The sequence below is a fragment of the Syngnathus leptorhynchus genome, chromosome 8 (genome assembly GCF_054491065.1).
Source record: "Syngnathus leptorhynchus isolate UIUO chromosome 8, UIUO_Slep, whole genome shotgun sequence".
NCBI lineage: Eukaryota > Metazoa > Chordata > Actinopteri > Syngnathiformes > Syngnathidae > Syngnathus > Syngnathus leptorhynchus.
The window spans coordinates 11,698,767-11,718,693 of NC_141202.1; the positions used below are offsets into that span (position 1 = coordinate 11,698,767).

At 48.5% G+C, this 19,927-nt stretch overlaps 2 protein-coding genes across 4 annotated transcripts; both read left to right on the forward strand.

Annotated features, from left to right (window-relative positions):
- Positions 1–449: 449 nt before the first annotated feature.
- On the forward strand, positions 450–11,485 carry rprd2b (regulation of nuclear pre-mRNA domain containing 2b). 3 transcript variants are annotated; one of them, XR_015066898.1, is made up of 11 exons: positions 450–673; positions 3,637–3,766; positions 3,843–4,024; positions 4,145–4,197; positions 4,259–4,385; positions 4,458–4,633; positions 4,756–5,029; positions 5,112–5,333; positions 5,554–5,721; positions 5,801–7,772; positions 11,340–11,485. XR_015066898.1 is itself a non-coding variant. In XM_085918127.1 (10 exons), the coding sequence occupies exons 1-10, from the start codon at positions 478–480 to the stop codon at positions 7,687–7,689; spliced, it is 3,417 nt and encodes a 1,138-aa protein (XP_085774253.1). In that variant the 5' UTR covers positions 450–477; the 3' UTR covers positions 7,690–9,472. The 3 variants fall into 3 exon arrangements, 2 of the variants coding, with proteins under 2 accessions (XP_085774253.1, XP_085774254.1); XM_085918127.1 differs by lacking the exon at positions 11,340–11,485 and having other exon boundaries at positions 5,801–9,472; XM_085918128.1 differs by lacking the exon at positions 11,340–11,485 and having other exon boundaries at positions 5,557–5,721; positions 5,801–9,472.
- Positions 9,616–17,513, forward strand: tars2 (threonyl-tRNA synthetase 2, mitochondrial). Its single transcript, XM_085918129.1, has 18 exons — positions 9,616–10,519; positions 11,340–11,515; positions 11,590–11,704; positions 12,049–12,170; positions 12,521–12,632; positions 13,001–13,065; positions 13,159–13,237; positions 13,745–13,891; positions 14,273–14,371; positions 14,580–14,749; positions 14,815–14,977; positions 15,478–15,615; positions 15,853–15,930; positions 16,319–16,419; positions 16,514–16,615; positions 16,688–16,760; positions 16,827–16,941; positions 17,016–17,513. The coding sequence occupies exons 1-18, from the start codon at positions 10,421–10,423 to the stop codon at positions 17,156–17,158; spliced, it is 2,097 nt and encodes a 698-aa protein (XP_085774255.1). The 5' UTR covers positions 9,616–10,420; the 3' UTR covers positions 17,159–17,513.
- Positions 17,514–19,927: the final 2,414 nt, after the last annotated feature.

Consider the following 19,927-nt stretch of genomic DNA (forward strand, 5'->3'; position numbering starts at 1 on the left):
GACATGGAAAAGTAAATGATGTGCAGCCCTCAACATTTATCTGAAAATGAATTTACTAAATGAAAAGTAGGGGGTGTGGTCGTGTGTGCCTCTCATCTTCATCGCAAAACGACGAGTACAATTTTCGCGGGAATTATTCGTCCACCAGTCACGGCCCGCTGCAATATGATTGGCAACAGAGGACAAGCCGCTGCAATATGATAGGCTCTTGTATCTAGGAAATGCCTGCTTGTGCGATGACCATTCCAAACAGGGATCACATTTGTACAAATAATAGTAATACTAATTTTTAAAAAATCTAGTTTATTAGGGTGGGTGAGTGACAGATAATAAGGCCCCCACATTTCAGTCAGGCGTTCGGCAGGATGCAGCAGCCAATCATATTGCAAATGCTCGCGTTCTTCAGCCAATCATATTGCGGCGTGGCGCATCCACCCCAAGTAGTTTCTTCAGCCCGGCCAAGCCAGAGCAGCAAAAATGGCCGCCGGTACCGGAGCTGCGAGCGGCCACGGAGCCCGCAGCTCCAACGCCGCTTTGGAGGCCTCCCTGGACCGCCGCTTCCAAGGAATATCCAACACCATGGAGTCAATCCAGAGCCTCTCCGGTTGGTGCATTGACAACAAGAAGCAGAGCGCCCTCGTAGTTCGCTACTGGATGAAGTGGCTCAAGAAATGTGAGTAGCCCGAGCGTGCGCTAAGCTAAGGCTAAACTGAGGCTAATTCGAGTGCCATTGTTTACCGAGACGATGCAAATTGGGGAAAGAATTAATTTGGTGGGACGCGAAACAGCGTTGAGTTGTAGCAGTAATGATTGAATTTCCCGATCTTAGCTAGCTAAAGATGTTCGACCAGGCTGATATCTACTACCAGTTAGCTGCAAGCTAGCAGGCAGTCGGGCCTTCAGGTCCAAACGTTTGTTTCTTCTCGCCAGGAGTTGGCCACTGCAACACTAAACGCTCCCCCACCGCCTTACGAATACCTGCTAGTTACGTCTTTTGTGACGTGTCATACAAGTCTTCAGAATTCATGTGGTTTTGTGTGTTGAGGCTTTCAAATTCGGGCTACCGGTCGTCAACAAAACATGGCTTGTGGTTGTTGTTGCTCCTGTCTATGTGCTGCCCTTCACCGATTGGGCTGCGTCTACTTGTTGGATGAGATTAGTCAGTGCCTCAAAATGTTTCACTTTTCACAATCCGTCGAATTATATCAAACACTTTCTCTTGTCACATTTATTTGTACCTTTGTCAATGGGATGTTTTGTTTTTAAAGAATTTTTTTTTCCTGTCCTTCATACTGAAGACCATCAAATGTATAGAACCCTAAAAGATATCAATTCAAAGTGATTTTCAAACATGCGTGTAAATCCTTAAACAATTCCAATTTTAGTGCAAAGAACACAGATAACTTGAACATCTACTAAAGAGCCACAAATACATCACATTTGCCTACATTCTTTTTATGAAAGGAATCTTCTATCAATATCAATCACGTGTCAGTCACGATGCGTATTTATCAAAATACCACCCAGCTCTACTGAAGAGTTTTGTAAGATGTGTGCAGTCGATTGTTGTTTTGCTTAGGTTTTCAAGCAGTTGAGACAAAACAATGTCACAGCAGAAGCACTTTTGTTTGTCAACCAAAGAAGTGAAGAATTAAGTTTGGGCTGTCGCTAACTGATCTTTTTAGAATCAATTATTCTGTTTATCGAGTCCTTCTGTGGCTTGTTTGCATTTGTCATTTGTGAGCTGTTTGCAATTGTCTCTCATTTTTGCCAGTGCTTAACAACCCCTGTGCTCATTCTATTTTGTCAACATTTAAAGACAAATGTTCGCCTGTATCGTTAGCTTTTCTACGTGTGCACGGTTGATGGTGCGCATCTGGTTGTTCCACTCGTCTTCCTGCTGGAAGAATATCCTTCTCCATCGTGTCCCCTTCCAGCTTCCATCACTTTTTTTTTTTTTTTTTGCAATGTTTTGGTCCAAGTTGGGTTGTGGCAAATCTCGCGTTCTTGAACCCGATCCAAGATAACGCTATCAGTGACTTGTTGCAAACAACAACACGAGCAGTTGTATTTATTTTTTGGGACAATTGCGTAATGTGGTTGGCATGTCTTCAGGCTCACATGTTGAAGCTGCTTGCTTTTCCACCAGCCGCACGCTATGGCTGCCGCTTGGCGGCTCTGTGCAGGCAAATTGTTAAAGTTTGCATTTGCTTGCGTGGGTAAGTGCTCGTGCAGGTTTGTCATCTTATTGCACTATTTTAGTTCTATTTGAGGGGCTTACCATTCTCAATTTGTATGTAAACTCCAGATGACCCCAACTGTGACATTTAAAAAGGCATTTCCTTTTGAGATGCCAAGGGCAGGGGGCAATCAATTAATTTCATTTAACATCGTAAGCTGATTTGATCAAATGACATTTTCTAGTCGCAAAGATTTGCCGTGATTGGACTGCTCAGACTGTTTTACGAGTGGAGCGGACCGGGTGGGAGGCCTGGAGATAGCAAAGCTAACTTTGCCACACTCGCATCAAGTGATGTGGCAGTGAGGAGTTGCTTGCTCTTTTTTGCCCTGGAAGGTTAAAAAAAACCTCACTTTTTGTAGTTTGTGTTGTTTGGGCTGCTGTCGTCGGTTGGAGCATGTGTGGTGCAAGATGTCTGCAACTGAGTAAAACACCACTGCGTTCTAATACAAACACATAAAAAAAACATTGGCCCAATTGTCTGTTTTTGTTGCCCCTGAAAAATATTTTGTTGCTGATGGAACTGTTTTAGAGTTGATACCCCTTTGCAAGCATCTGCTGGCTCCCGCGAAAGAAAACGCAGGTGCTTGCTTCGTCCGCTGAAATAGTTTGGAAAGTTGTCAAGCTTTGCTACACATTAGCACGTACGACTTTACTGGCTGAAAGAAGACATTTTTCTTGTCGTCTTGATTTGACTTTGTGCCCTACTGATTTACGGGATGTGCCTGTGAACGCTTGGCAAATTGGCAGACTACATGTCAAAGTGTTTATTAAAGTTAATAACCTCTATTTGCCTTCATTGTGTCTTGACATGTGAAGAAATTGACAATAAAGCAGACTTTGACTTTTGATCTAGGAAACCTATCGTGCTTTTTTGATTTGACTGTCGTCAGAAAAATCCGTGCCAAATCCCTTCTGTCCAAGTCCGTTTTGACTGGCAAGCAATATCAATGTTGAATCACCTCCTCGTGTTATTACACACCGTTCTGAACCTTGACAGATGGCAATTGGAAAGTTCAATAGACATTTTTAACAAGCGCCACCGAAATTGACACGCTTGATTTGCTTTTTGAGCCAGATGAATTAATGTGATAAATCAGATCTGGCCCCCGGGCTTAGAGTTTGACACAGTTTCTGCCATTGTTTAGCTTCAAATGGTCTAAATTCTCTGACTTCAGCTTTTCCAAAAGTACAATTCTCTAATTTCTGAAATCCTTCGTGAGAGAACATTGATTAGCTCGCTGTTCATTTGCATTTACCGTGATGCAGATGGACTTTTCTATAGCTATTGACAATATTCCAGAATGAAATCTCCCAAGTGTAATATTTCTGCCTTGTCTGAATGAACATCTTGTGTGTATTTGTGGGTCCTTCCATCTGTTTGTTTCTTCTTTCAGCTGACCACAATCATCGCTTGAATCTCTTCTACCTTGCTAATGATGTCATCCAGAACTGCAAAAGAAAGAACGCTATTGTGTTTCGCTCTGCCTTCGCCGACGTTCTTCCCAACGCCGCCCTGCTTATCAAGTGAGCCACCGACTTGTCAGCTAGTCTCTTCCCAAATGCTTGAGCGTGAACCCAATTGTTGTGTGTGCGGCCTCAGAGACGCCAAGGTCCGCAAATCGGTGGAGAGGATCTTGACCATCTGGGAGGAACGTGGCGTATATCCCGAGGAGCTGCTCAACCAGTTGAAAGCCAACCTGAACAAGAAGGAAAAGGATCGGGACAAGCAGAAGGACAAAGAAAAGCTGAAGGACAAAGGCGAAGAGACGCCGCCCGTAACCGGTGAGTGTGCCTCACGCATTTGGTCGGGCCCGCCGTGCAATTTGGAAAAGCAAGTAACTAGCGTGGCAGGAGCTTGAGCGAGATGCTACGGTGGGATTTAAGATGTTTGTGGATTCTTAGATCCAGCCAAGACCAAAGCCGCAATCAAGTCCAAGATCGTGGACGAGTTTGCGGTAAGTCTCGCGCAAACGTTGGCATGTTCGTTGTTGTGCTTTGACGTTGCGCTTCTTTTAGCCCAGCGCGCTCATCGACCAACTGTCGGCATATGAGCGGGTTTCCGCCGAAGAGGACTTCAGGGAGAAGCAGCTGGCAGCTCTCAGACTGGACATTTGCAGCACTGAAGCACTCAAGCGGCTGAAAGGTTGAATTTCATGTTCACGTCAGTCTAAATGGAGTCTTGTGCGTCTTTGCTCAACCCTGAAATGACTTACAGACAAGGCGGGAGGCAACAAGTTTGCCAAGGACTTTGAGGATGGCTGCCAGACGCTGCAGGACTTTGTCGGCTTTCTGGAGGAGGAGTTGAAGACGGGGCCCTCTCTGCTGGAAGCTTTGGAGAACGCTGACATCTTCTACCACACGCAGTACAAGGAGGTCAAGATTGTGGCGAACGTGAGTCAGTGTTGCGTTGTTGGGAGGCTCTCTTGAAAATCCAACTCCCCCATTTTGACGGCGCAGCATTTTTTGGGGGTCACATTGTCCATCTTCCGATGTCTTTCCGTCCACCCACACAGGCCTACAGTGCTTTTGCCAACCGTGTGGCCAGTCTGAAAAGGAAGCTGGACTCCCTCAAGTCGACTCTGCCCGGGTCCGAGGACTCACCTGTCCCCTCCCCCTCGGAAGATGCCCCCTCTCCCGCCAGCTCCGACTCCCCCTTTGTAGGGATGGCCGGAGCGCGAGTGGACCCAGAGCTGGACGGCAAAGCTATGGATGAAGGAGACCTGCCCGGTGACGGCCAAGAGGATGCGGAGCCGTCTGATGAAGAGGAGCACTCTTCTCCAACGGCCGGTCAGCCGCCGAACCGTGCCCTCGCCCTCTAGGCTGACTGTATGGCGACGCGGGTCCGAAAGCGTATTTCTCTACGATGCAGGTGACAAGACGAGCGTGATGTCCCCGGTTGCCGTCAAGTCAGATGCGGGCTGCAAGACTCCCACCACGCCTACGAAAGCATCAAAGGCTAACAGCGCCGCCGCGTCAACATCGGTCACACCTCAAGCGCCATCCGCTCCTCTGGGAGTCAACATGGCCAAGGTGGACCTAGGAAAGATCAGCTCCATCCTCAGTTCGCTCACCGCCGCCATGAAGAACACAGGTGTGTGTCTTGGCATATCATGGTCAGAGAGAATGTTGGAATCTTGACTCTGACATTGTCTGCCACTTCAGCTTCCTTCCACATTGCCAAAACAATTCATGTTAGGTTAAATGACAACAAAACAGTCCATAAGTGTGAAAGAAGCGGACTTCAGGAATGCTTTTCACAGAGGGTTTGCGTTGAACTGGCTTTTTTCCCCCCATGATCTCATGTGTCCAAGCAGGGAGCCCCTCAGGCCGGCCGTCTCCGGGAACACCCGGCGCACAGACGGCCCAGTCGACAGCCTCCAAGGCCACACCGGCAAGCCCCGCCCTCGCCACTATATTGTCACGTGTTGACATCACACCTGAAGGCATACTCAATGCTCTGTCAAAGAAAAACACACCAGGTATCCAAATGTATTTGGACTCTGGCAAAAAGCAAGAACTGACAATGTTTATAAATCTGTTTTTCTTGTTTTTTGACAGCGTTGTCGTCTCTCCTGCACAATGTGACAAACTCTGCTCAGCCCACCCGAGCTTCACCAGAAACAGCGGCGACCGCATCCTCAGCAAAGACCCCCAAAGCAAAATCCACGATGGGAAACAGTCTCAAGCGAGTCGCACCCAGCAGAAACAGAGTCTGGGAGAAGGGCCGGCAGCTGTCCCCGCCTCCGCCGCCGCCTCCTCCTCGTGTCTCTCCTCCCAGCCTGGAATCCAAAATCAACAGTTTCTTGCAGGGCAATCCTGGTTTCAGCCTGGCCTTAGGCGACGCCAGTCCCGATGGCGTGGACGGGACACCGGTGCGCGATGAGGCTGCCGCTACCCCCACCCAAGATGAGATCATGGATGCACCCGGGAGCGTGCCCGAGTCTTTGGGCTCGTCTGGCAGCAACAACCTTTCGCCCACGGCATATCGCAGCGAGCCCTGGGACGCTGTGATCACGCCGTCGGCAAGTAATGACGACGGCGCCGGTGACTATACCTCCTCGCGCTACGGAGGTGCAAAAAGGAGCAATGAGGCCAAGAATGCGAGGAAGCAGGCAGCCTCCGCAGGCACCAGTGAGGTCGCCAAGATGAAGAAAGATACACAGCGCATTCAGGCTGCAACAGCAGGAGGAGGCGCGAGAGCCAAGGCCGAGCGTCGGCTCTCGGCTGGTTCTCGAAAAGCAAGCGTGGGCTCGGAAGACGGCGGCCCAAGTGGGAAAAGGGTGGACGAGCGGTCGCCCAGTAGGGACGGAGGGGGCTACCATCGCATCGAAACCCTGGTTTCCCCATGTACCGAGGGCGCACCCATCGAGACGGTGGGCTACTCTAAGCAGCCCCCCGCGGGAGAGCGAATCAAGACGGTGGAGAGCATCCGCGTAATTGGCCGAGACTCTCGGCGAGGGGGAGGAGCCAGCGCTCGCTCCGGTGCATCCATGTGGTATGAAGAGGAAGAGTACATGGAAGCGCATTCCGCCTCGCCCCACACCGTCCCCACTCCTCTCGGCGCCGGCCAGGGAGGCGGCGGGGACATGCCTCCGCCCGCCATGCCGCTCCCGCATCATCTCCTAGCTCACCCCTCTGTTCCTCCTCCAGTCCGTCACCCGCTCCCTAATCTCCCCCCACCGCAAATTCCCTTCCAAATGCTTTACCATGCCGAGAGTCTGCAGACTCCTCCGCCTTCCCATCTTCTACACCCGCCTCTTCCCTCACCCCATTTCTTTAGCGCCCCCACTATACCTCAACCTCCCCCGCCTCCCATGTCGCCCACACTGTCCCCCTCTTTACCCCCAGGGATCATGGTCGGGGGACTTTGCTTGCCGGTCGACCGGATGCAAGCCGGCCCGGGTAGGCACGACGGCGCGGAGCGAGGAGGCCCCAGGGGCAACAGGCCCTCGCCTCGCCCCCTCCTGTCTTTATTAGGGGAGCCTCCCAAAGCGCCTCGTCCCGGGACGGTCAAAGAGCCTTTTGCCGCCCACCATACGCCTCCTATCCACCGCCCGGGCGCGCCCGGCGCTCCTCCGCCTCTCCTGGGCCGAGTCAAGGAGCCCCCAAATGTGCAGCCCGCGTCTCCTTCGACACCACCTTCCCCTGCTCCGGATGGCGCGCCCGCTAGATCTCCTGCGGCCCCGCCTCCCGGGCACAACGCCCCAGCTAGTCCTAGCGGGCAACCCCTCAACCACCCTCCCAGTCCCGTGCCCCTCTTAGCACTGCCCACTCAAAGGCCTCCCCTGCTCTCCAACCCGCACAGGCCGCCGCAGCGGGGCCAGCACTCGCGACATTTTAACGAGCAAGGCGGCGGGAGGTTCCGCGGCAACAAGCGTCCTGGCCCTACATTCACAGGCGGCCCCTTCCATGGCCCGAAGAGACCCTTCCAACCACCGCGCTACTGAAGTGGCCACATGCTGAAAGAGCGAGAAGGAGCGCAAGCCACAACACTAATGTGTGCGTGTCGGCCTCGCTGCTGTGAGCCTAGGTATATTTCCCTACTTTGAATCCTAACACTTGTGTGTAAATAGTCTATTAAATCTTCAAAGAATGCTTAGTGCACCGTGTTGTATAAGCGCATCTCTAGACTCACTGTGGGCATCATCCTCAACGCATATTAGGAGATCAAACTAGCGTAGAGGTCCGTTACATACATCTATTTGAATTCCTTACAGTGGTCATACATTTCACGGAAGGTCCCAGTTGATACACAGCCAAAAAACAAAAAAATGTTCAACCATGTCAACTCATGAACCACAATTTGTTCCAAAGTTGCTTTTCCTCCCTGAAGGTATGAATGTGTGCACTGTCCTCCAACGGTGTTTGAAGCCAGTTCCAGAATTTGTAAATAACCCTTGTCTAATTTCCTCTTCCCGCCTGTCCCTCCCGCGTTTGTCATTTTAAGATTATAAATATGAACGAGTGACTGCCTGCCTTTTTTCTCCCCTCTTCAAACTCTTGTAAATTATGCTCACTGTTTCAGCCTGTTGTTAATTGTGATCCAGGCCGTGGAAACCCTCAATTAGTGCCGATTGCCTGTTTTATTTGTTCATTTTTTCCCCTTTTTAATCCATCATATGGAAAAAGAGTAAATAATTTTGTATTTTAATTAGGGATGGGCATGCTAGTCCACCCGTAGTTCTGGCTGAAGAATATAACGTGATGGGAGATTGAGTTATGTCCATGCAGTGACCTAAAATGAGTTCCTTGATGCTTTTCGAGAAGATTAAAGTTCAAGATTTCCCTTCACAGAGTACACACAGTACATGTACTCAAATGCTCATCCCTAATTTTAATTTCAAACCTATTTTGGTGCCTTGAGATATGAGTGACCCGATTTGCAAGCAACGATATTCACATGCTCGCATCTCTCGTTGCACTTTTTGAAAGACAAATGGTGGCGTAAGACATTTTGACCATTCATGTAACGCTACGCACTGACACCTGTTCTTTGTCCTCCGCAAAAAGTGACGATTGCACAATTTTGCCGAGTCACTGTTAGTACTGGATAAAGTTTTTGTTTGCTCTGCACTGCCTCCAGTGGCCAAGGCGAGGACACTGAAAGGAGCAGGAAAATTAGGTAGTTTACAGAAATGAAAAACTGTTCCAGTCTTTCCTGTGTTTGTTGGTGCTGGGATGCCTTTGCAGAGTACAACTGTAAAGAATGCTATTGTCCTAACGTAGACTATTTTCGGGGGTGGGGGGTGGGGGGGGTCCGGAACAAACGAATGGCTTTTCCATTCATTTTACTCAGAAGAGTTTTGAGTATTGAGCTCACGGAAGATATTCAGCTGGGATCTCAAGGCACCAGCACGCTACAAGTTAGCATCTTGGAGGGAAAGCAGTCATTATGCCACAACTTGGGGGGGGGGGGCTCCTGCATGTCCTGACTTGAATAAAATCCAGAGTTTGAATGAAAGTGGAGCGGGAGGGACGTGATTCGCTCTTGAATAAATAGCGCTTTGTAGTTTCCGTGCGCTTCTCTTTCTTGTATAAATGCCGTTGAGGTCGCTCTAGACAAAATTCAAATTTCACTGTGGCCGATCAAACACATTTGCATTGCTAAGGATTGCTCTGATGACTATTAACCGGAATACTGTTCAGTTTTTCTCTCAATGTCTAAGCTTGTCTAAATTTCTTTTTATTATTTTTTTATTTTCCATTTAGAATGTATTTTTTTCCACCCACGTTGTATTCTTAACCCAAGTTGTTTCAGCCATAGTCTGGTCTATGAATCTGAATTTAGAAAGACCTTTCAAAATAGTTCAGAATTTAGATGACATTTAAATCACCTATACATCACTTCAACTCCTCTCAGTACCACAGGAAATATTAAATTGGCACTCTTGTTTTGCCATCCGTAATTAATTCATAACATCTTATTTAAATATGTTTTTGTTACACCTACGCTGTAATGACACAATCCTGATGTCACATTTTCAGCAGTGTAAGTTTTAAAGTGAACTGAGCACATACAGGTGCTTTCTCATACGCATGTACTCATTCACTGCCACAATGACGTCACTACCTCCAAACGGGTTATCTGAAGACGGCTTTAGCGTCACCCTGTGTTCGAAATCGTGTACAACACATACCACTGATCATTTAAAAGTTTCACATTTCCCCGGCCGTGGCAGAATTTGCCCCAATTTGTTTAGTAGATGCTACCTGGATTATCTCGCTAACATCGGTCCCCCCCCCCCACACACACACACATACGCTGTCTAGTACATTAACGGTTTTAATCTCCAACGGTGCGTCTAAAATGTATTACCCTGCATTTATTTTAAATCCATATTGTGACGATTAGTAATTTGTAGACTCTGAACAACGCAAAATGGGTGAATCATAACTTTGCTTTTGTTTGTATCTCATTCTTTTTTTTCTTCATTTTACAAACCGAAAGGTTGCAGTTGAATAAATTATTTTCCAGCTCACTTTTCAATCTGGCGTCGTAACGGCGCCTGTTTACATGCTCACGTGCAGCTACTGTACTACAGTATGCAGAATACGCGCTCGTGTCCGCCTGCGAACGCGCATGTCGTGACGTCACACGCGCGCTGTTCCGGGATCATGGCTGCGCGCGTCGAGTTGAGTGCACGTCGGTGTTGCTTGTAGTTTGACGTCGCGAGGCGAATGCTCGTCCCGCCGCGTGTGTTTGACATGGCAGTGACTCATCTTTTCCGGCCGCTCGTCCGGCAGGCGAGCGCTCGCGTGTACAGGAAGTACAGCAAGGTGCGCAAGTGTTTTATTGAGTCACCCGCTGTTAGCATCAGAAGCTAACGTTAGCATGCAAGGCGGCCTGTGATGTCATTCAGTGTGGCGGGACACCCTTTCTCATTAAGTCAAAATACTTTTACAACTGAGGACTTGACCTTGTCATATGTTTTTACACTCGTTTTCAAAAATGACCGTCAACTTGACCTTGTCATATGTTTTTACACTCGTTTTCAAAAATGACCGTCAGAGTCACCCTATTAAATGAAATGGCGCCTTTGCTTGATTTTCCAGCACGCAGATAACGTGGGACAAAAGTATTGTTTGTAGTGAGGCAAACATTTGCAACGCCACGACATGGAGGTTTGGACATATTCGTGTTATCTTGGGAGCAGCTACAAAACCGAATTCCCCAAATGACGTCAATTGATTCTTCTGGGTCACTCCTCTCTAGTTGATAAATGTGCACAGTTTCAAGTCCAATGCAATAATTCCACAGTGGGCTATTATCATAAATGGGCTACTCCAAACAAAGAAATCATTACAAAGCCAGGAATATTTACATTACATTGAAGAGAGTTTTGGATTACTAAACTCCAGTTTAACAGGCACACTTGGTTCTCAACGCTTTGGGGACTCTTTACGCTCCAATTTATTAGGTACATTGAGTATCAATTGGCAAGGATTTTGTTGCCCAATGTGTCTCTTGCATTGTATTCTTGGTCCCGTGTTTATTCTTGTAGAGGAGATAAAGCACCATGTACTCAAACTTCAGTTTGATTCCTCAAAGGATTTTTTTAATGTCACTTCCTCACACTATGAACATTTTTGTCTTCAGGCATGTCCAACATTGCCAGAGAGAGTGCAAGTCTTTGAGTCTCTTTGGGAGCAAAAGATCAAAAAAAGGAGAGCTGAGGCCTCTGAGAAGTGCATCAGTGTCCAGGTCGGCGATGGGCAGCTTGTGAAGGGAACTGCTGGCGTCACAACGCCGCTCTGGGTCGCACAGACTATTCTGTAAATCCTTTTTTTTTTTTTTTTTTTTTTTCCCTCTGCCGTATGCACTTTGCTGATTTCATTTTCTCTCACAGTGAGAAAGGAGCCTTGGTGAGCAAGGTGAACGGGGAGCTGTGGGATCTTGAGCGTCCCCTCGAGGCTGACTGTCAGCTGCAGCTTCTCGGCTTTGACTCGCTTGAAGGAAGAGAGGTGAAAACATTTGCGTATTTCAATTCTGCACTTATCTTTGTTTTCACAAGCTTTCTCTGTTATTTAAACCAAAAGTCATCCAATTCACGCAGTATGCAAGAATATGACCAGGCAATATAATCAAGCATCTCAGGAAATATCAGAAACTTTAATTTATTATTCATTTTTCCTAGCAATGCTGTTTTTTGTTTTGTTTTTTGTAATGAGCAACTTGTTATTCCTACTTGCGACCACAGATGTCACTGCTGTACACCAAAACCTTTGCCCTCCATCCTTTTACAATGTAACAGCTACTTTGAAACAAAAAGTTTGTTGCACTCAGACTCTACCTTTACGACCTCCAGGCAGCTTGGCGAACAGGAGCATGCGTGCTGGGCGGAGTGCTTCAGAGGGAGTTTGGCGCCACTGTCTATCGCCAAGGAGCGTCGGAGCTCGGCCTTCACTGCGATCATGTGTTGGACGACAGGTCAGCACGGCGGGCCTCCAGTGTGGGAAGCAAAAATGCTTGGAAATACAAATCTTACAAATAGAAAAAGTTTTACACTTCAGTACAGTAAGTAGGGCTGTTCATGTGGAGTCAGCAGTGCCAGGCTGAGTCTAGTTTGCCCAAGATGGTGTCTTCTTGCAGCATAATAAATCCCCTGCCTAGATGACCCCCAAAGCGCTATGTCTGACATTGGGGCATGCTGGGCCCCTGACGTACTTTATTCTCACATCTTGAACTAGTTGCCCCCTCTTTGACACCTCCCCTGCCTCCCTCTGTCAAATCTCTGCTTGTCTTTTGATGGTCCACCTGCATCTTTCCTTCACCCACAGTGCTGCCCTGTCTCTGAGTGCCGTGGAGGAGCGATGCAAGGCAGCCGCCGCCCTCAAGCTACCTCTGACCAGGCTGGAACTCGACGCACAAGAGATGAGCGACCTCTTCCGGGTAAGTAACGCTCGTGCGTTCCAATTAGTCACCCAGTGCCCTCTCTAAGCAAGACACAATGAAGAAGTAGCAGTCAAAGTGGCCAAAACTCATCTGTCAAGTGAATGAGACAGACCCGGAGGCCATTTGCATACTAGGTGAGCTTGCAAGTCCAAACAGGTCTCAAGTTGAGATGGAAACATTTCTATAGAGCTGAAATTTGAACCCTAAACCTATGAGACCGATGTGCCGACCCTCACATGTTGACTTCCCCAAAGTAGTCAACGTGTGCAGTTGCAGCGAGAGACTTTGTTTCTTTCTTGCTATTGCTTGCCTCTTCCTAACCTGGAACACATGAGGAACCTTTTCTTTTTGTGTGTTTGTTTCAGGATGACCTACTCAGATTGCGGTTTGCACGGGAGCAGTTAAAGGACCTCACTGCTACAGTATACAGGCACGTGTGTGCGCGCGCACCCACGCAAACAGGTATTTGGAGTGTCCCGTAAGCACGGTGAAAAAACTCTTGCAATCCTTTTGTGTCCCACAGGTGTGGAGACTTTGTAGCACTCTGTAACGGGCCCCTCCTCCCTCACACTGGCCTCCTCGAGGTGTTCAAGATGCTTCAGGTTTGTGTCTTTTGGAACCACTCATCCTCCTGACGGGTTTTGGGCCATGCAGAGCTCTTTGGCAACTGTCTGTAGGCAAGAGGCAGAGTCAGATGTTTGTGATTGCACTGTCAATCAAAACAAACACTTACAAAGTGCTTTACGTCAACTAAAGCTCAGACAAAAACAGGCAGTTGCGTGTTCAGCCTGGCGAACGTGCACAAGTGTTTATTTTGGCCCATACATGTGGAGGGCTTAATGCGGCTGTGTGAACGGAATGTTCCTCGTGGTTATTGATCCATGAGGGAGCCCTCTTCCATCCCAGCCCGTCATCCTGCCTTTCCGTGGCGCCGGCAGGATGTTGTTTTGTCAGAGGGAGGCCGGTTTCCTGTCCTTGGCTCTTCCAAACACACAAACTCTGCGACTGGCATGGCTTCGCCCTTCCGTTCCCTTTCGCCACCTCTTTACTCAGCGCTTACATCGACGTGAAAGGATCAGTTTCTCGCTCTCTCGCCCCCCCCCCCCCAGCTGTCACCCCTCACCCTGGCCGATCAGAGCGAGTGTCCGCCTTTGACGCGTCTCTTCGGGGTGGCCTTTCCTACAGCCAAGCATAAAGAGCAGTGGGAGAGAGAACAGGAGGAGGCCCGCAGGAGGGACCACAGACGCATCGGCACGGTAAAAGCACTCCGGACCGGCCAATGATTGAGAGCCAACATCATCATTTGAGCTTCCAGTCCATATCTGTTTCCTGTGCTTACAAATTAAAAGCAAACAACACACACACAGCGACATTCTAACAATGCTTACATTCTTCTATTCTTTTATCCTCTGCATGGAATTAGTGCTGTATTTGAAGAGCTGAGGTGTCATAACAAATCCTACTTGAGTTCTGGCACGGCAATATGATTGGCTGCAGAATAATGGCATTTATTTCAATGGGAAAAAAAATAGATGATCATATCTGAAGGCTTGACTGCTTAAAAATACTCAGAAGAGGGAAAAGAAAACATTTGAAACACGTTGGCGTCTGTGAGAAGTCCGACTTTGTTTTTCCAGGAGCAGGAGCTGTTCTTTTTCAACGATGTCAGTCCTGGAAGCTGCTTTTTTCTCCCAAAAGGTGCGCACGTGTACAACGCCCTCACCGACTTCATCAAGGTGAGAGTTGGGAGGCTTTATTTACTTTAGCGCCCTCTGCTGTTGCATTCCGCTGGCGCAAGCATTGGCTCAAAAACACACACCCCAGAGGACATTGTTTCTCATCGTCATTCAGGATATTGCGCTTGTTTGTCTGCGGCGCACAGTGCAAGCGTGTCCTTGCACTCTTTATAACACGTGCATCCTTCCTCCCTCCCTCCTCTGGCAGAGCGAGTACCGGCGCCGAGGCTTCACCGAGGTCATCACGCCGACTCTGTACAGCACTGCCTTGTGGGAGCGCTCGGGCCACTGGCAACATTACAGCGACAACATGTTCACCGTCACTTCAGAGGGCTCGCAAACCTACGCGCTCAAGCCCATGAACTGCCCCGCCCACTGGTACGTGCGTACAACCGCACAAGCTCAATGGCGTCGAATCCCAACTGGCGGCGTCTTCATTTCAGCCTGATGTTTGAGCAACGCGTGCGCTCGTGGCGAGAGCTTCCTCTGCGCTGGGCTGACTTCGGGGCGCTACATCGCAACGAGCTCTCCGGCGCTCTCGGGGGTCTCACCCGGGTCCGCAGGTTCTGCCAAGATGACGCTCACATCTTCTGCACGCCCGAGCAGGTCGGTATGAAAACGTGCGTGAGTGTCACATTGAGATGATCAGGCCGCTGCCAGCCGCGCTGTTGTCCCACCGGTTCTCAGAGGAGCATAGTCAAGACAAACCCAATGGTGCTTGGTGTTTAGTAATCCGAACCAATTTGACAAATTGTGAATATTTTTTTCAAAAGCTCTTCAAGCTGTTTAAATACCTTGAACAATTTATGCCCAGCCCAAAGGTTTGGTAATTACACATAGTGGACACAAGGTGGCAGCAAAGACTTTTTGGGTAAAACTAGACAAGGCTTGACTAAATGAAGTCACCTGCTCAACATAGCTGGAAATAAAGTTTTTTTAAAAATCCAATTAACGACAATTGACTCAAAAGTGCTTCTATTCCAACACAACCTATAAATGGGACTCGTGTGGGTTTATATTAGAGCAATTTGATGGGCGTGCCTGTAAACAAGTTAACACATTCTCCCTGTTGCCCTCGGGCGTTTGTTTTTCTTTGCCCCTTACAGCTGGAAGACGAGATTGTGGCTTGTTTGGACTTTGTGAGGGGCGTTTATCAAGTGTTTGGGTTTTCCTTCAATTGCCTCCTTTCCACACGTCCAACCCCCTGCCTCGGGGAGTCCGAGGAGTGGGATCGCGCCGAGCAGGTATGCGGCCACTGCAAATTGCCTGTAATTGTGTTTACCACGAATTGCGGCAACCGCTACAAAACGCTTGCTTGACTTCAAACGATTTTTCAAGCTGCTGCGCCGCAGATGTTGATCTCAAAGCAGCAATTAAAGCGCATTCAATTGCGCGCGATTAAATGCGCACACACCCTCATGGATGGACGTGACCATCAAACCGCTGTTTTTGTTTGTTTGTTTGTTTGTTTGCGTGGGCAGCAATTGGAGCGGGGTCTGCGGCAGTTTGGCGAGCGGTGGGAGTTGAACCCGGGGGACGGAGCCTTCTACGGGCCCAAGGTGAGCGAGGTCATCGATCAAAGTTTCGATCATGTTGGCAACGGCCTTACTTGTAAATGTTATTGGAAATGTAGCGAAAGGTTCGGTTGGTTAAAAATGTACAAAGCCAGGAAGAGATTTCCCAGCTCAGGTGTGTGAGCCCGGAGTCGAGGCAAGTCAAGTCAGGGTGCGCTTCGGCAAAAAACCTCCACGTTCCATCAAAACAAACATTCCTCCCTCCGCATCCAGTTCAGGCGTGTTGGCAGCAATTAGCCGCATCCGCTCCTGTCTCGCGGTAGCTCGTTTTATGAGTATGTCGCCCCGCAAAAATGTAATTTGTGTCCCGCACCTGTGAGTCGGAGCTCTAATGCCCCCCCCCCCTTTTTCCCAACTCTACACAACGTTGCAGATTGACATCCAGATAAGAGATGCGATTGGGCGACAGCACCAGTGCGCCACCATCCAGTTGGACTTTCAACTGCCGATAAGATTTGACCTTCAGTATGTCGGGTGAGAGCTCATTTCAGATGTTTTTGATCTTGTTCTTCGTGGATCATGAATCCGTTTCCTCATGAAGTCATGGTGGTAACTGTGTTTTTCTCAGGCGAGACGGCCGGTCCCATCGGCCGGTGATGATCCACCGCGCGGTGCTTGGTTCGCTGGAAAGGATGATTGCCATCTTGGCTGAAAACTTTGGAGGGAAATGGTGAGAACAAAATGAAGTCTGTGTGTTACCTATTGAGCAAATGTGTCACCGTCTGTTGTTGGTCCCTCAAAGGCCGCTTTGGTTGTCTCCGGCGCAGGTCATGGTCATCCCTGTGGGAAGCAGCTGTGAGGTAGCTGCCAAGCAGGTCAGTAAGAAATTTACTCACAGGACTAAAGGCACAATGAGCTTACAATGTTTGTCTTGTACTAAGTTGGTGCAGCAGTTTCGCAAAGCTGGCTTCATGGCGGATTTGAACGAAGACGCCGGCGCCACCTTAAGTAAGAAGATTCGCTCTGCTCAGCTGGCGCAATACAACTACACCTTGGGTAAGGACCGCCAACAGCGAGGTCCCGTCGACTTTTACATTTTGTTTTTCCGATGACAAATATTTTACTTCCAGTGGTCGGCGATAAGGAGCGTGAGAGCGCAACAGTCAGCGTGCGCAGTCGAGGCGGCCGGCAGCTGGGCAGGAGGTCCGTCCAGGAGGTTCTGACGATCCTCACGCAACTACGAGATTCCAGGAGTAACCTGGATGACTTTTAAAGGCCGACATTCGCAATCAAGCAACGCGACCGGATTACACGCGCACATTTTTCGAGCTACCGTTGGCCTTCACAAAATTGAGGACGGCTCTTTCTTGGAACTCAGCCTTGAACTCGCTATGGTAACACGATGGCTCTTTAAGACTCAGAATCGGCCGATTGCATCGGGGGAAATCATGTCGTAGAAATGTCAAACTCATGGGAACTGTTGTTGAAATGTAAGAAGCATAATGATTTATATGTCAACATCTGTGGAACAATTACAAGTGTGTCATGTGACCAATGTTTATTTTGTGTGCTGCCCTTCAGCTGGGAAAAGGACATCTTCAATTTCCAATAAAACTGCATCAACCCTTTTTCTGTTCATTAATGTTGCTCACTCCTAAATCTCAAAGCTATTGGGAGCTCACTGTCTATGATGTGCTTACTTAATGTGCCCCCCCAGCCCACTTAGTCATGCTGTTAGAATAAAAGAGCTGGCTTGCCTTTAAAAGAGTGGAAGAAAGGGAGGATGCTGGTGAGGAGAGGAGGATTTGACTAAAATAGGAGTTGGAGCAGCAACCGGCAGTGGCATGTTTTGGTGGAAACTGCCAAGTCAAGGTACAGGTCAAAATGATTGGATGTTTCTTTCTTTTTTTTTTAATTGAGGGAGGGCGACAGGATGGAAAAGACATGAGTCACAACACAAGGGTGGACAAATGGAATGGCCACTGTGGAAAAATCCGAGTGTGTGTGCGTGGCGTTCTTCCGGAGTGGAAATGATCCCAAAGTCTGTGACATACCTGAACACTTTGACCTTAATTTGACATGGCTCTGACTGACTAAATTTGGGCGGTCTGCTGGTGCCTTGAGATAAGGGTTTCATTTGTTCACAGAGAATGCTTGTAATTCAGCTGCTTCCAAATAATTGCACTGCCCTTTGACCCATGTGTGTGCTATGCCAACAACACGTCAGCTTTTTACAAGGCTATTGTTCACCGTTGACTGTAAAAGGAAAATGTGCAAATATTTCCAAAGTGCACACTTTTCCAAATAATCATTCAAAAATACTTTCAAATATACATTGCGAATCAGAGTCACACTGCATCTCAGATCATTTAAAGATAATTCGATGTCTGTTCGAAGGATGCACACAGCAGTTTGTATATGCAACTTTATTTACATATGATCTTTTTTATTAGTCAACTCTGTATTTTTTACCCAGTTCCCATTTCAATGCCCACAATAACGCTAACATTTTGGCCAATGAGCGTGTAGACGAGAAATTAATATGGACAGACGTTGCCGTCCTGTCGGTTGAGGTCTGCTTGAGTGGATTGTGCACTCTCCCTAATCGCCAGATGCGCTGCTCCAACGTTGCCCAGTAGTAGTATCTCCATGACGCGCACCATTAGCTCCACTACACACTCCTCAAATCTGCTCTTCATGGATAACAAGATGAGTTCCTCTCCCCCCCCCCACACACACACACACACATCCCGAATTCCTTCATGTAATGGAGAGAGAAGATAAAGGTAATTGGTGGTCTAGATAGACTAGGGGGGGCTTTGTCAAGTGTCAGACTGTGGGAGGACTCTCCCTCTTGTCCCCTTGTGTGTTTTTCTGCAGGGCAGGGTGACGGCGACCCAGAGCGGGAGGCCGCCGAACCCCGCGGGCCTGGCCCAGAGGAAGATAAACAGGCAGCGCGCTATTGTTCTCCCGCTATCACTGCCGCCTGCCTGACTGACTGATTGAAGGCCGGACCTCCCAAAATAGGCCCGCTTGACATCTTTCCCTGGTACCCTCCTATAAATACCCCCCCCACACACACACACACACACTCTCTCCTTGGGAGGGCAAAAAAAGAAGAGCGAGTCATGAATAGCAAAGTGACCGAACGCCATTGCAAACAACAGAAGGTTGTGATCAGTCATAGTGACCCCAGAGACCCCCAGGTGACCCAAACACATGCCACGTGTTTTCATGGCCACAATGGCGCGTAAATTGAATTTTGCCATCAGAGGCGGCGGGCTCACGTTTCAGCTCACTCTTGTGTGCCTCACCCCAGACTTTCCGATCATCTCTGCTCTGCACACTGAACACTCCCATGAGTCGTGAATTCTTGTCTCGCTTGTTGTGGGTCATGTGATTGATAGCGGTTGAGGTCAGGGTTTGTTCCCTTTGCATATCTGTGACTCTTCTTGCTCTTGACAAAAATCGCTCAATCACATCTTAGCCTATTGACAACTTTGTAAAGTTGCTCTCGAATTAAATTACAAACTGAATTTTAAAGTTTGAACTTGCCTTAAGCATGAGCAGGCACCTTTGCTAATTGTCGCAATTTCCCCATTTAGGGCCGTGTAGACTTGACACTGACACTGAACTATGCGCGATATGCCGCACGATGACCCGCTTTGCTCTGGCGACACCTTGTGTATTAGAGAGCGGGTGGGCGGGCTTCCTGTGTGAAAGAGTTTATTGTTAGAGCCAACCTGTTGAATCCTTCTCAGGGAGGGGGTGGCGGTTTGTGGGTTCACAGGAAGGTCAGGGGTCACGTTGACTCTCAGGCCAGTTTATACGAAAAAAGCCATTCCCAAATATTTGCATTTGTTCTCGCCTCCCGCAGAGAAGAAGAGGCCGACATCAGCTTTGAATTTACCAAATATCGTCTGTCTTGCCGCGGACAAGACAAAATGTTGTGCACGTCAAGCAGTCGCATACAAACCTCTCCAACTTGCAACATTTCCAGAACGCTGAAAATGTCCTTTCTCCCTCCTCCTTTCATCTTGAA

Excerpts from the sequence above, each read along its gene's own strand:
- rprd2b (XM_085918127.1), top strand. The coding sequence starts at position 478 with ATGGCCGCCGGTACCGGAGCTGCGAGCGGCCACGGAGCCCGCAGCTCC. Across the intron at positions 674-3,636 it reads GATGAAGTGGCTCAAGAAAT|CTGACCACAATCATCGCTTG; the intron begins GTGAGTAGCCCG and ends TTCTTCTTTCAG. Across the intron at positions 4,634-4,755 it reads AGGTCAAGATTGTGGCGAAC|GCCTACAGTGCTTTTGCCAA; the intron begins GTGAGTCAGTGT and ends CCACCCACACAG.
- tars2 (XM_085918129.1), top strand. The coding sequence starts at position 10,421 with ATGCTCGTCCCGCCGCGTGTGTTTGACATGGCAGTGACTCATCTTTTC. Across the intron at positions 13,066-13,158 it reads CTCACTGCTACAGTATACAG|GTGTGGAGACTTTGTAGCAC; the intron begins GCACGTGTGTGC and ends TGTGTCCCACAG. Across the intron at positions 16,761-16,826 it reads GTGAGGTAGCTGCCAAGCAG|TTGGTGCAGCAGTTTCGCAA; the intron begins GTCAGTAAGAAA and ends TCTTGTACTAAG.